Source organism: Apteryx rowi, unplaced genomic scaffold, assembly GCF_003343035.1.
Source record: "Apteryx rowi isolate R43461 unplaced genomic scaffold, aptRow1 scaffold_99, whole genome shotgun sequence".
In the NCBI taxonomy this organism is placed as follows: domain Eukaryota; kingdom Metazoa; phylum Chordata; class Aves; order Apterygiformes; family Apterygidae; genus Apteryx; species Apteryx rowi.
This window is the reverse complement of record NW_020451304.1, coordinates 1774634-1787844: the sequence shown is the minus strand read 5'-3', so window position 1 is coordinate 1787844 and position 13211 is coordinate 1774634. Positions and strand designations below refer to the sequence as shown.

Here is a 13211-nt window from a genome sequence, read left to right as displayed (position 1 = left end):
GCTCGCCCGGCGCCGCGGGGCCGTGACGCAGCGGAGCCCACGGGGGCCCGGCAGCTGCGCGCGGCCAGGAATAGCAAGCTGCTCTTTCAGGCCTCCCCGCGCCGCTGCCCTGCGCCCCTTCCCCGGTGGTTGACGTGGGCACCCGCCGCGCCTGGTATTTTGGGTGCTGTCTCGGCTTGGCCGGGTGCCCCGGGCGTGGGCGGCCCGGCTGGTGCCGGGGGAGCGGCCCCCGTCGGGGCCGGGCCCAGCTGGCCCTTTTGCGGCTCCCGCTGTGGGCCGTGCGGAGGGTTTGGTGGCTCATGTGCGCTGGTGCCGTGCAGCCTGGGGCTGACGCTTCGCGGGCTGGAAATAGTGAATAATCCCGCTGCTGTCACTCCCCCGCCGCGCGGTGACTCCGCGGAGCGAGGGGGTGGATCCTGCTGGCGCCGCGCTGGCGGGGGACGCGGGCCACGATGGTGGGGTGCAGGGGCCTTCCCGGCACGGGGACGGGCCCGGCTCTCCCGCTGCCGGAGCCCTGCGGCGTAGGGGGACGCCGAGGTGCCGGCGTGGGGCTGCGGGGGGCTCGCGCTGCAGCGGGCGCCGGGCCCAGCTGTGGCTCGCTGCCCTGCCGGGAAGGTTGCCCTCTGCGGGGAGCGGGTTGCCGCGAGGCTGCACGCTCGGCGCCCGGGGTCCGTAGCAGGCTGCGGGGTGCAGGCTCCCACCGGCCTTGGGACGCTCGCGGTTGAGAGTTGCAGCTAGTCGTGCTTGACTTGGGGCTCGGCGCATGGGCACCAGCTGTGGGGAGCAGCAGTGAGGGTTTTACGAAGTTACAGCAGTGCYTTCTTGGTGCAAATGACGTTTTTCCCTGCAAATTGAGCCCCCAAAGCCGGCCTGCTGCTGCCCTGCCTGTTCCAGGTGCCGGTGGCAGGGAGCAGAAACCCCGTGCCCTTCTCCTGCCTTGTTGTCCCCTGTCCTYGGGTGGTGTCAGGGCTGCCCGGTGTCCCTTGGCAGCCAGGGCACCCAGCGGGCTGTGGTCTACGGGATGGGTTGCCTCCTCGTTCCTCTGGGTAAGACGCCTTGGTTTTCCCGCAGCCCGAGACCCTGTGCGGCGGGTGGCGAAGCAGGTCCCCGAGGAGATCCTCAACAACCAGGAGCTCCAGGAGGCCGTCAAGGTCCTGCCCAGCAACTACAACTTCGAGATCCCCAAGACCGTGTGGAGGATTCGGCAGGCTCAGGCCAGGAAGGGTGAGTGCCAGCTGTGCCGTGTGCCCGGAACGACGCTCTCCAGGATCAAAGCAGGGTTGTGCCTGCAGCGCGCCGGGGTCTGAGGGGCTTCGGAGCAGCGCTGAGCTCCCCGGCTGCCGGTGGGAAGCCGCTCAGGCCGTGCGTGACGCTGGGGCACGGTCAGGCTGGTGCGTTCGGAGCTGCGCTCCCGGGGGAAGATGCTGCTGGCGCCAAGCTGTCAGTCAGGCCCGGGCGGCTGCTGCACGCTGGTGTTTAGGATCTGTCTCGGGGAGCTCTCCCTCCTCTTGAGATGAGTTAATATATCTGTATCTCAGGATTATAATCGCATTGGACAGGGCAGGTTGAGTTGCACGGACCTGTCATCCTGCGGAGATGGGTCTGGGACGCCGGCCAGGTCTCAGCTGCTGCTCTCGCCTCTTCCTGTGCTTTCTGCCATGCTGCCGGAGCTGGGCTGTGCACGGGGGGAAGCCCGCAGTGCCTGGGGGGGGGCTTGGAGGGGCCGGAGGCCCTCGCCTGCCTCCGGGGTTGTTTGGGGGGGGAGAGGGATCAGCCGAGCTACATCACACTCCAGCCTTAACTGAGCTTGTGGGTCCTCGGGGGGCTGCTCTGGCCCCAGGTGGGTGAGAAACCTCCGGAGCAGATGCTGAGGTGCTGCGGGGCAGGCAGGGCGCTGGGGGATGCAGGATCCAAGGCCATCCRCGCACTGGGGCGCTCCTCCGGCCACGGGCTGCCTCCCGGCCTGGGGGGACAGCGGCGCACGGTGCCTCCCCTCCATCCCCAGGTGCTGTCAGCATCCCTGGTCCTCGCCGTGCCCACGGGCAGGGCTGACGTGCTGCAGCTCGCCGGGTCGCGCGTCGCTGGGGGCTCTGGGCAGAGCCAGCTTCAAAACGCTGCATCCGCCTGGGAATGTCTCCGCCAGCTGCCACCGAGCCTTTGGCACCTTGTCAGAGGCTGGCAGGTGTCACGGGGGGGAGCACCGGGAGATGCTCCCGTGACCCGGGTCTCTCGCCGCGTGTCGCAGCCCGCCTGTGTGACCGCGGGCAGGTYGCTGGCTCCGGCAGCCCCTGTTAGCGCTGGCAGGGAAGCCAGGCAGGTCGGGCTGGGACGCCGGAGGCTGTGGGGCCGCTAGATCCGAGCCGGCATCGCCTAGATGCGGCGCGAGGCGCCGGGCTGTCCGGGGGATACACGGAGAGGCTGTCCAGCCCGCGCTGCTCCGGCTTTCGTTACCGTGTTTCGCTGCTTGGCACCTCCTAATTAAATGTAAATATGCAGTTGGGATTTAGGCTTTAGAGCTGGGAGCTGAGCCCATCAGCCAGTCAGCCATGCTGGGATTTAAAATCTGCATGTGCCGAGCCCAGCCAGTGGCTCGTTGCTGGGGAACGCAGCCTCCCGCGTGGCGCCTGCACGGCTGGAGCGAGGGGAGCCGGGGGCTCGCTGCCAGCCCGGCCCGGCCCTGCCCGCTTCCTGCCCGCCGCGGGATTTGGGGCAGCTGGGCCGGGATGCGGGGTGTCCCCCCACGGCCGCTCTCCGAGGGGTGCGGGGCGAGCGCCGTGCCAGCGGAAAGCGCCCCAGCTGCCTCGTGCTCCCCCGGCCGCCCCCGCCGCCTCGCCGGGGAAGGCAAATCTGTTTGCAGATCTGCTCGCTGGCGGGCGGCCCGGGCGCGAGGAGCAGGGCGGAGGGGTTCCCCCGCGGGGCYGGGAGGGCCCTGACCCCCTCGAGGGAGCCGGGCCGTGCCCCCCGCGGTCCTCGCCCCCGGGCACGGTCCCCCCCCCCAGCAGCATCAGGGCGTCTTCCCCGATTTCTGCTGCCTTCAGGCCTCCAGCGCTTTTCGGTAGCGCTCTTGGGGCTCTTCTCTCCACAAGCCGGCGGCAGGAGCGCGAACGCAGCCCCGAATGGTCCCGAACAGCCACGGGGCTGGCGATGCCTGGGGGCGGCGGGTCCCCCAAGCTGCTGCCTGCCCCGGCTGGTCCTGCCGGGTCAAGCTGAGGCTCATGAGCCGTGTTTAGCTTTCAGAGTGCTTTGCAGGTTGGAGCAGGGCGAGCTTAGCCCAATTTGGACTGGGTCTTTAAATAGCTTCATGTTTGCCACGGGGGCTGGCTTGGCAGCATGGGGATTTCGGTTGGAAAGGGATTTGGAGAGGGACGTTTGGGTAAATATCGCTGGTGCTGGGATGTGTTAGTAACATCTGGAGGTGAAATGACAGCGGGATTAATGGGACCCGCTGCCAAAGCGAAAGGCTGTGTTTTCCCCTGGGCACGGCGGGTGCCGGGTCGCTGCTCGTCCATCTCACTGCCTCCAGCCCACCCGCCGCCCCGGGGCTGGGGGACGGCGCCGGGGTCGCCGGACACGGGAGAACCCACGGGTGGCTCCCAGCCGCGTCCCCTGGAGCGGGTGCGYGGGGAGCCTGGTGCCATGGGCTGCACCTCCCAGCCCCGGGCGAGCGGTGCAGAGGCAAAGGGATTRTTCAGAATCGTTTGGAGAGAACAAAATGGGAAACATCATTCTGCTATGAATAAATTCATGCTACGCACAAAGCTGTGTGCATTGCTGGCCACCCTCTCAAAACTGGTAGAGAAGAAGCAAGGGGAGGTGCAGAGAAGGGCAACAAGGAACGATCAAAGGCTGGAACAGCTTCTGTACAATGAGAGATTAAATAGATTTAGATCCTTTAGCTGGAAAAGAGACGAATGAAGGGGGATATGATAGAGGGATATAGAATTATGAATGATGCAGAGAGGTTGAATAGGCGATGATTATTCACTCTTTCTTGTAACAGGAGAACTAGGGGCACACGTTTACATTATTAGGAGCAGGTTTAAAATAAACAGAAGAAAGTACCTTTTCCTGTGCAGCACATAATTAAAATCTGGAACTCATTACTGCAGGAAGCAGCGGAGACCAAAAGTGTCAGTGGGTTCAAAAAGGGATTAGATGTGTTCACACAGGATGGGCTCAAAGACGCAGAACAGATCCAGCCCAAGGTGTGACTGCGCATTCACAGACTGCCTGGGCCTCCGAGGGTCACGCTGTACTGCCTCTTCCTTACGTCCTTATGTCCTTTGCTGCCTGAGGCTGTTTTGCGAGGGGTGAGTCRGTTGGGTCATTCCTGCGGCTGCTGTTTGTAGCGTGGCGCGTTGTCTCCCGGTGCGCGATGGGGGCTGGTGCCAAGGTCCTGGCTTCGGAGCGTAAGCATCCCATCCAGCCCACCCTAACTGCAGGGATGTTTCTCTTTGCAGTGGCCCTGCAGATGCCYGAAGGCCTCCTCATGTTTGCGTGCACCATCGCGGACATCATTGAACGGTAAGGGAAAGGCTGGCTGCCTCGCTGCGTTTCTGGGCTCCTCTCCATGGGCTGYGGAGGGCATTGGGGCCGTTGCTGGCTGCCGGGCTCCTTTGCTGCCAGGGACGAGAGCGCCGTCGCAGGACTGCCCGGGCCTGGGCGAGGCGATTTGGCCCAAGGCTCTGCTTGGGAAGGAGCAGCCTGGGCTTACGGCTTGCTCTGCTCCGGCAGGTGGTTCCCAGGGCAGCACAGGGGGACGGGACGGCTGTCCTGGAGGCTGGCAAGCGCTCAAAGGAGCCTCGCTGCGTGTCGCAGCCTCCCAAACGTACCAGCCGGGGAGCGTTGGTCCTTCCGGCTCGTGCCTCGTCCTCGTGCTGTCCCTGCCTGGCGCCCATGGTGAGCTGAGGCCGGCAGCCAGCACTGCCTTGCCCCGGCTGCGCTGCGGCGCTGCGCCCTTCCCGCACGCGGCGGCGTGCGTGGGGCCCCGGCGCGGGCTGTGATCTCGGYAGCAGCGACCCGGCTCCCGGCCGTGCCCGCGGGGACGTGGGGCAGGCGGGGAGGGCGAGGGCACGGCCCCGCTGTGCTCCCCGGGACCAGGGAAGCGCCGGCACTTCCCGCTGGCTCTGACGTCGCCCGCGCTGGGTTCGCGCGTCCCCGGCGAGCGCGGCCAGCCCTGCTGTCTGGCCGCAGAGCCTTAGGGCGACGGTGACTTTTGCAGCGTGAGCACGGCCTGGCATCTGAGTGCCCGCGAGAGCAGCGCTCGCGGGGGGTGCGGGTGGCCCCGGCTCGGAGCGTGGCCGGGGAAGGCGACGCGTCCATCCTGCCGCAGGTCGCAGAGGGCTCRGGGGAGGCAGGACACTGCCGCCTGTCCTGGGAGGTGCCGGCCAGCACCGCGCCGGCCCGGCTCTCACCGCACGTCTCTGCTCCCCTCGGTGCTTTGTGTGGAGCTGCCGACAAGCTCGGCATGTCCAGGCCCTCGCCTGGGTAATGGAGCCAGAGAGCAACCGTGTTAACAACCGCCTGACGCGAGCTCGGTGCCTGTGCGCTTGCCGCAGGAGCTCAGCCTGCGAGGGGGGGTGGCAGCGGGGCCGCCGGCCGCCGCGGAGGTCCCCTGCCCTCCTCCTCCGCCTCCTCCTCTGGCCCCCGCGGCTGCCYGCGCCCTGCGGGACCTGCTCATGGCTGCGCCGCTCTGCGTGGAGGTCCTCGCGGCAGCCCTTCTCCTCCAGCTGAGGAGGCCCGAGGCCATGGTGATGGCTCACCTCGCAGCGCAGGGGCCCTGCTGGCACTGAGGTCCATGCACCCAAAGGAGGTGACCGCCAGCGTCTCTTGCCAGGGACCCCCCCCATCCCAGCTGCCCTTTCCTTGCGGCTCCTTCCCTGATTTTCCTCTGCCGCTTGGCAGAAGCGGGAGGTGAGGATGAAGCAGGGAGGCGGTTCGAGGCGCTGGAGAGGAGCTCGCGGCTTTGCAGTGGCAGCGCATTCGGGCACCTTGCAGAAATTGGCCATAATCTCTTTACCGTCGTGCACGCCTCGCTCCGCGCCTGTAATCCGCCTCCCCGCTGCGGCTGCCCCCTCCCCAGCCCCTCTCTGTTTTCGCACAGTGAATTAGTGCTAATAGCACCGTATACCTCGCCTGTGATCAGGGTCGCGGCACTCATTAGTATACTGTCTTCCCGGTGCGAGCAGGCTCAGCTTCCCCACCGCCGTTAGCCGATCAGCCGCCGCGGCCGTGCCGGGTGGGGACGTGGCGGTGCCTGTCGGCTGCAGCGCAGCGGCGGGGCTGGGGGCTTTGTTCCCCCCCCCCCCCGGCTCTGCCATCGTCTCCCGTGGGGCCGCGCACGGCTGCATCCCGCCCGTGGGGCTGGGTTCAGGAGCGGTGGGAAGGTGGGAGCTGGCGGGGGGACGAGTGTGGGGCGCAGGCGGCTCCGCGTGGGCCTGTCCCTTTAAGTGAAGCTGCCTCTTCTCCGGCTTTGGCACAGAGCCGCTTTCATGTCTCCGACTTCAAAGGCAGCGGATTAAGGGGCTCTTTTATCTGAATGAAACCTTAAGCCCCACTTCCCGTCATCCACCAGCGCTGCCGGGGCGATGGGATCCCCACCGGACTCGCCCTCCCTGCGAGGGGCGCTCTGCAGGGCTGGGGGTGCCGACGGGAGACGGGGCGCTGGCGGGGAGATGCCGCCGGCCGGGATGCCGCTCCTGGTGCCCAGGGCAGGGAAGCTGCCCGGATGAGAGCGGCGCTGTCGCGGGGATGCAGCAGCACTGGCCATTTATCGCTTAGCCGGGGTGGCTTCGAGGCCGCGGTGCYGGGGAGGAGCGGGAGGGTCGTATCCTTCCTTCGCTGCCAGGCCTGCAACGCGCGGCACCTGGACACCGGCTGCCGGAGCCCTGCGCGGGACCGCGGCGGCACGAGGGCGAGCGCAGGACAGCGGCTGGAGGGGCCTCACCGCATGGCCGCAGTCTGGAGCGAGCCCAGCCCTGTCCCTGCTTTCTCCRGCTGTGCTGGGGACCCGATTAAGTCGCCGTAGGTGAGGTGTGAATTGGCAGGTGGCCATTCCTGGCCTCGTTAGCACCTGGCACGTCCTGCTATTAGTATTCATAGCCGGCGTTAATGTGAAATCGCAGCTCGGCCGCTGCTCCCGATGGCCCTTCTCACCCGGGCGCCGGAGCTGGAGGAGCCCGCGCGGCTCCGACGTGACGCGAATCGCTGCAGCTGCGTGTTCCCGCTGCCGGCTGCTTTGGCGAGGCTGGCGACGGGGCCTGGGGCTCCGAGTGTCATCGTCCCCGGGGTGGCCTGTGCTGGAGGAGGGGCTGGTGGTCCCCAGCCATCGTGGGGCTGTGGGCCCACGGGCTGCCTCTGCCCCTATTTTCCCCTCCCTGCTGGGTGCAGAAGGGACCCGTGCGCTGAGCGCGAGGGCGGCGTGTGCTGCGGTGACCTGCGTCGCCCAGGGACGCCCTGCGAGCGCAGGGGCTGTCGCTCCGCGGCTAGACCCTCTCGCCAGCCCATCCCAGGAGCATCCTGCCCCGCTCCATGCTCATGCACGGCTGTGAGCAGTTAATGGCTGTGGAGCCGTGCCCGGGGCCGGCGCGGGCAGGCTGGTGCCCCCGGTGCCCCCGGGGYGGTGGTTACGGCTCTCTGATGTGCTCCGGATCAGCCGGGCGCCCTGCGCCTGCCACCTCTGTCTGGATATTTATCCCTTCTGCTGGAGCTGCCTTTTAATAAGATAAGTCACGCTATGGCCCGGCTGCGCCGGGGAGGCACAGGAGAAGGGATGTGGCCTTGCTCTTCCAGTAGAGGGGGAGCAGCGACGGGCGCGCTGGCGCTGTCCGTGAGTCCGTCTGTCCCCTTGCAGAGGGCTGGCGGGTGTCTGTGCCTCTCCAGCCCCCCTCCCCGTTGCAACCGGGAGCAAAGCTCTGGCTGGCAGGGTGGGTTTGTAGCGGGGGTGGGAGCCCTGGGGGGAGGCAGGCCGGGCTGGGGACCCTCGCGTGCCGTCCTCGCCCGGCCGGGCTCTCCGGCCGCGCTCGCCGCTGCGCGGAGCCCCACGGGGCTGCYGGCGGATGAAGATGTAGCCGGAGTGTCACGGCAGCTGCCTCCTGAAACGCTGAGCAGGTACTTAGCGTAGAGCCTTTGAAATTTAAAGCACACTTACAGCATTGACCGGTGTGAGGCCTAGTTAATTAGTGTTAATAGGTTTGTCGTTATCTACTTCCTAAAAAAACTGCGCGCTCTCTGGAGCAGCTGGCTCCGGCGGAGAGCGCGCGGGGTGCTGCGGCCCGGGCGCGAGCCCGGATCCGAGCCCGGCGCGGGGGGATCTCCGCGGGGTCCCGGGGCGGCCGTGCGCGCTGCCGCCCGCGGGGAAGCCGTGCCAGCTGAGCTGGCGGGGCCGCGGGCTGGCGCAACCGCATCACGATGCTCTCGCGGAGACTTCCAAATTGGCTCCGTTTAGCACGGCTGATGTAATCCGGCTGAGGGTAACTCGTGCTGGAGGGCGGCAGGAGGGGGAGCGCGAGCGAGGCAGCGTGGAGAGGCGCGTGGGGGAGAGCTCGGACCGCAGCCCTCCGGAAGGAGGGGGACCAGGCTCCCACCCCGGCAGCCGCCGTGCCGGGGGGYGGCAGCGGGCGCCGCGCGGGCCAAGGGCTTGGCGGGCCGGGAGCGCATCCCCTCCTCTCCCCCCCGCTGCCGGCTGGAGCAGACGGATCAGCTGGGCTCTCAGCTGGGCTTTTGATTCCTTGTTAATAAAGTCGACTGTCAGGCTTTGCAGCTGCTAATCCCTCTGTCTCCTCACCCAGCGACGGTGCGAGCAGCTCCTGCTAATCAGGGGAGTCTCGGCGGCGTGRGGCTGGTGTCCCAGCTCTGCCCCCTCCGCCAGCCCCGTCCGGCCCTGCTGCCCCAGCGCCTCAGCCGTGACGCGGGGACCCCGCAGCTCTGGCGGGTTGGGAATGGCCCCGGACGCCCTGTCGCTGGCTCCTTTCGCCCCTGCGGCTCTGGTGATGCTGGGGGAGGGCAGCCTCAGCTGCCCCATCTTTCCTCGCTGCAGGCCAGGAGCTTGCCAGGGCAAACTTGGAGCGATGGAGGAACCGGAGTCATCTCCGGCTGAGCAGTGAGGAGTTAAGCATCGCGTGCAGAGCCCGGGCTTTTGGGGCCACGTCCTGGCTGGGGCGCGCGGAGCAGCTGGCAGCCCTGGCAGAGCTTGAAAGACCCCGTTAYACCAGGCAGCGGAGATAGCGAGAGCAGAAAAACTTCCAAGGACTGGCTTGTGCCTGCTGCTCCCTTGCTGCCTGGCCGCTGAAGCAGCCACCTGGTGCCTGCCAGCCCGTCCCCTCCTGGACAGGCACCTCCTGGGCACCAGGACCGGGATGCTGGGCCCAGCTCGCTCCCCTGTCTGCCCGGGCATGGTGGGTCTGAGACAGCACTGAGTGCTGTTGAAATCATTCTGGGGCGCTAAAGCGGTGCGGGACCCGGCCTCAGGCGCGCGGGCGGCCTCACGATGCCCGATCTCTGCCGGCCGGCGCCGCGTTCCCTTCTCCCGTTGTCCTTTAAGCGTTTGCAGCGCGTTTGCAGCACGGTGCAGCATGCTGTGCAGGGGAATTTAATCACCGTCATTAACCACACAACAGCATCATTAGGGAGAATGAAGTTCTCACTTCACTGGAGATGTTTAAAACCTCAGCCCGGGTGGCGATGGCGTGGGGAGGAYGAGGCATGGGGGAAAGCGTATGGGACCTATAGGGCTGCCATCTCCCAGGGCCGGGACATGCCAGTGCCGTCCTGCTGTGGGCTGCAAGATGCAGTGCCGGCCACCGCGTGCCCCTCGCCGGCTGGTCGTGCTCCTGCGTCCCTGCAGAGCCCGGGGGAGCTGGCGCGAAGGGCAGCCCCCTACCCCTGCCTCCGGGAAGCTGCTGCGGAGGAGCGGGCAGCGGCCCGGCACCGGGTGCGGGCCGGCCGTGGCAGCTTTGCCGCCAGYGTGCTCCGGGCGCTCGGTTTGTCTGTTTGCTGTGGCTCCAAGGCCAGCAAAGTGCGGAGCTGGGATACGCCTGGCTGCCTCGGCAGGAGAGACGTGCTCCGCCTGGGATGCGGGCTCCCCGGGGCACGCGTAGGCAGGGGCTGGCCGCGGTGCGAGCGTGCGCGAGTGCGAGGACGGGGCCTCCCGCCTGGCCACGCAGRGGAGGGGACCCGGCCGGGGACAGCCGCTTTCGGGGTGGGCTCCGGAGACACGCGCGTCTTGCAGTCCTGACCCACTTGCAGATGCTCCGCGGGGCCCCGCGCCGCACGCGGGCGGTAATTGCCCAGCTGCAGCGGTGCTCTTCCAAAGCCGTTTGCAGTAAAATTGCAAACTCATTATTTTAATTATGTGCAGCCTTCCTGTGCTAATGAAGTTGGGAGCCGGGTAATGTGGCTTGGTGACTGGCTTCTCCGCTAATTAAATGCATCGTTCTCTGCTGGGGCTGCGCTCGGCCGGACGCCCCGGGATAGCAGGATGCGGTGGGGACCCTCCGGCCCCCGTGCCACGGCAGGAGCCGGTGCAGGGCTGGGACCGCACCCTGGGAGCTGCAGGGAAGGCAGCAGGAGACACACAGGGTGCCCGGGAGTTTCTCGGAGAGGGYGCATGGTTCGCGGAGTGGTTGTAGGGCTCTCGTGCTGCCCAGCGGGATGCGGTGTGGGGTTTTTGCAGGCTAACCCACATGCTTATGTCTAGGCATTTCCCGGCAGGGAGGTGACACAACACGGAGCCGAGACCATGTATGAGGTGTGATGCTCAGGGGAGGCAGGTGACCACGAAGCAAGGAGCAAACCTGTCCCCGTGCCCAGCAGGACGTGCTCGCYGGTGGGCACCCCAGCATCTCAGTGCTGGCTCCGTCCTCTGCCAACCCTGTGGCGCAGGCGGCCCTGGGGCCGGCAGCTCTCAGCCTGGCCCCTCCGGTCCCCTTCTCGGGCAAGGACTGATGGAGCGTGGCAGGGAGCCGGGAGAGACGGATGTGCCGGGGCTGAGAAGTCACCTCCGCCAGGGAGAGCGGCGTGCTGCTTTATGGGGTGAGGGCCGCCGCGGTATCACTCACACGCTGCCGCGGTGTCAAGGGGCTCCGCGCTCCCGCCAGCAGCAAACACTCTCATTTATTTGTCGGGGGGCCGGGATAAATCAGGGCTGCTCCAGCCCGGTGCCTTCGCTCGGCAGCCGGCTGCAAAGCCAGCAGCAGGGGATGGCGGGGACCGGCCACTCCGTGCTCCCTGCCGCTGCCCTAGCCGTGGTGTTTAGGAGCTGCCCCGCAAATCAGCCTAGGAAACACAGGAGCCGGAAAGGTTTTGCTAATAAAACTCAAGCAGGCACAAAGCCAAGTGCTAGCTACTTCAGGCTGGGGGGGGTGGGGTCAGGGCCCCCCAAACTTGTCCCTGGGTCGCTCTCTCCTCTGTCCCGTGCCGGCCGGGCTGGGCGCTCCAGGGTGCCCCGGCAGGCAGGGATCGGAGGTGGGACRCGCTCCCATCCCTGCCTCCAGGACGGGACCCGGTCCGCTCGGGTGCGCGTCCTGCCAGTGCTGAGCGTGGCACTTTATAAATGGAGTTTCGGGAGCCATCTGTTTAAAGGAGGAGATAATGAATTAGGGGAAGATGAGAAAAATGCTAAGGCCAGGCTGTTTTTTAGAATGAGCCAGGGTTTACAGGACGTAAAAGATGAATAACCTCCCCGCGTGTTCAATATTCATGAGCTCCCAGCTGTAGCGAGCGGCTCGGCGCTGGGTGGGGACAGCCGTGTCACCGCGTCCTCCCTGCCAACACCAGGCAGCGCAGCTGCTGGGACCTTGGGCCGCCACGCGGCCGAGCCGAGCGGCAGGAGCCGTGCGCRGGGATGCAAAGCGCCCGCGAGGATGCTCCTGGCTCCCACGGCTGCGTCCCGAGCCAGGCCAGTGGGAGAGCGGCTCCCGGGCCCCCGCAAGAGGCAGGTAGATGCTAATTGACATTTCCTTCCTCTGTAGTTTGATGAAAGGCTCCAGCGACACCAAACTGATTAAAACATCAAGGGGAGGCCCCCATGCTCGCCTTTGATTTGTCTCGGGAGATTATTCCTGCTCTGCTCGACCGTCCAGCCCAGCCCGTGTGGCTGACCCTGGTGCGTGCCAGCCTGGAGCTGCCGCTCTCCTCTCGCCCCCTCGGCGCTGCGGGATCATGCGGGGCCTTTCCTGCCTGGCCAGACTGTACGGAGCAGCTCCGCGGGGCTTTCTCCGCTCCAGGTGTCCCCCTGCATCTTCTCATGCCGTGGGGTCCAAGCACGGCATCTGCCATCCTCGCCCAGCCCGCGGGGCTGCTCCGCTCCCTGGGAGCAGGAGGGTTTCTCCGATGGGGCCGTCGCGGCACGCGGAGGCTGGGGWGGGCTCGGCGGACTTGCCTATGCCGGGAGGCCGCCTGCAGCCTGCCCGTGGCCCAGGCGCGGCAGGCAGGGACCGCGGGGCACCTCCGCCAGCCTGCTGCCCCCCTCCCGCGGCTGTTGCTATTTCACTTTCTTGCTTTTCACCCCCAGGGACTTTCTCTGGGGTTTGGGCCAATTTGCATACATTTTAATCTATAAAAAATTAAGCGGCGCTGGCTGCCGCTCTGAGTCAGACCTCCCCGTCCTGAATCTTAAGGAGCTGAATAATTTTCCACTTTTGCCGAGATGTGTGGAGTCTGATTCACGTTCATCTCATCACCTCTCATTAGAGGAGGGGGCTGGGGGCTCGGCGGCTCCGCGAGGTGCGGAAGAGCCTTCTCGAAGCTTTGCGGCAGCCCCCAGCCCCGTTGAAGCCGCCGCTGGCAGCGGCGCCTTGCCGTGCAGGCTGCGAAGGAGCCGCTGGCCTGCCGGGCTGTGCCGGCGGCGAGGGCTTCCCGCGGCTCCCGGGGGCCAGGAGGCTCCGCGCCATMCCCAAAGCGCCTGCCTGCGGGAGGGAGCCGGAGGCGCCCCGGCCCGGGCTGGCCGGCGTCGCGCAGGCGCGGGGAAGGGTTGGCCCCTTCGCCGGGGCCGATCACGCCGAGCTGCTCCCCTGTCCCCCTCCCCTGGCGCTGACGGATGGGCCGGAGCTGTTAATATTCAGCACGCTCTGCGATTTCTCCACCTTCTGCCATCTGGCCAGATCTGCCCACCATTTCTATTCTTGCCGCCGACGTAACGCTGCCTGCCTGGCTCGCGGGGAGGAGCGCGCAGGACCCTGGCTCGCCGCCAGCCCCGGGCGCCGGCGGGACGC

At 67.0% G+C, this 13211-nt stretch overlaps 1 protein-coding gene across 2 annotated transcripts in view; it reads left to right on the top strand.

Annotated features, from left to right (window-relative positions):
• Positions 1-1152: 1152 nt before the first annotated feature.
• DPH1 (diphthamide biosynthesis 1) overlaps positions 1153-13211 on the top strand; it is a 23527-nt gene continuing 11468 nt past the window's right edge. Inside the window, exons 1-3 of one of the 2 annotated variants that reach the window (XM_026055217.1) lie at positions 1156-1224; positions 4170-4310; positions 4461-4524. In XM_026055217.1, the coding sequence (XP_025911002.1) occupies positions 4472-4524 (53 nt within the window). In that variant the 5' untranslated portion in view covers positions 1156-1224; positions 4170-4310; positions 4461-4471. Of the gene's footprint in view, positions 1225-4169; positions 4311-4460; positions 4525-13211 lie in introns of both variants that reach the window. The other variant, XM_026055218.1, reaches the window with a different exon arrangement.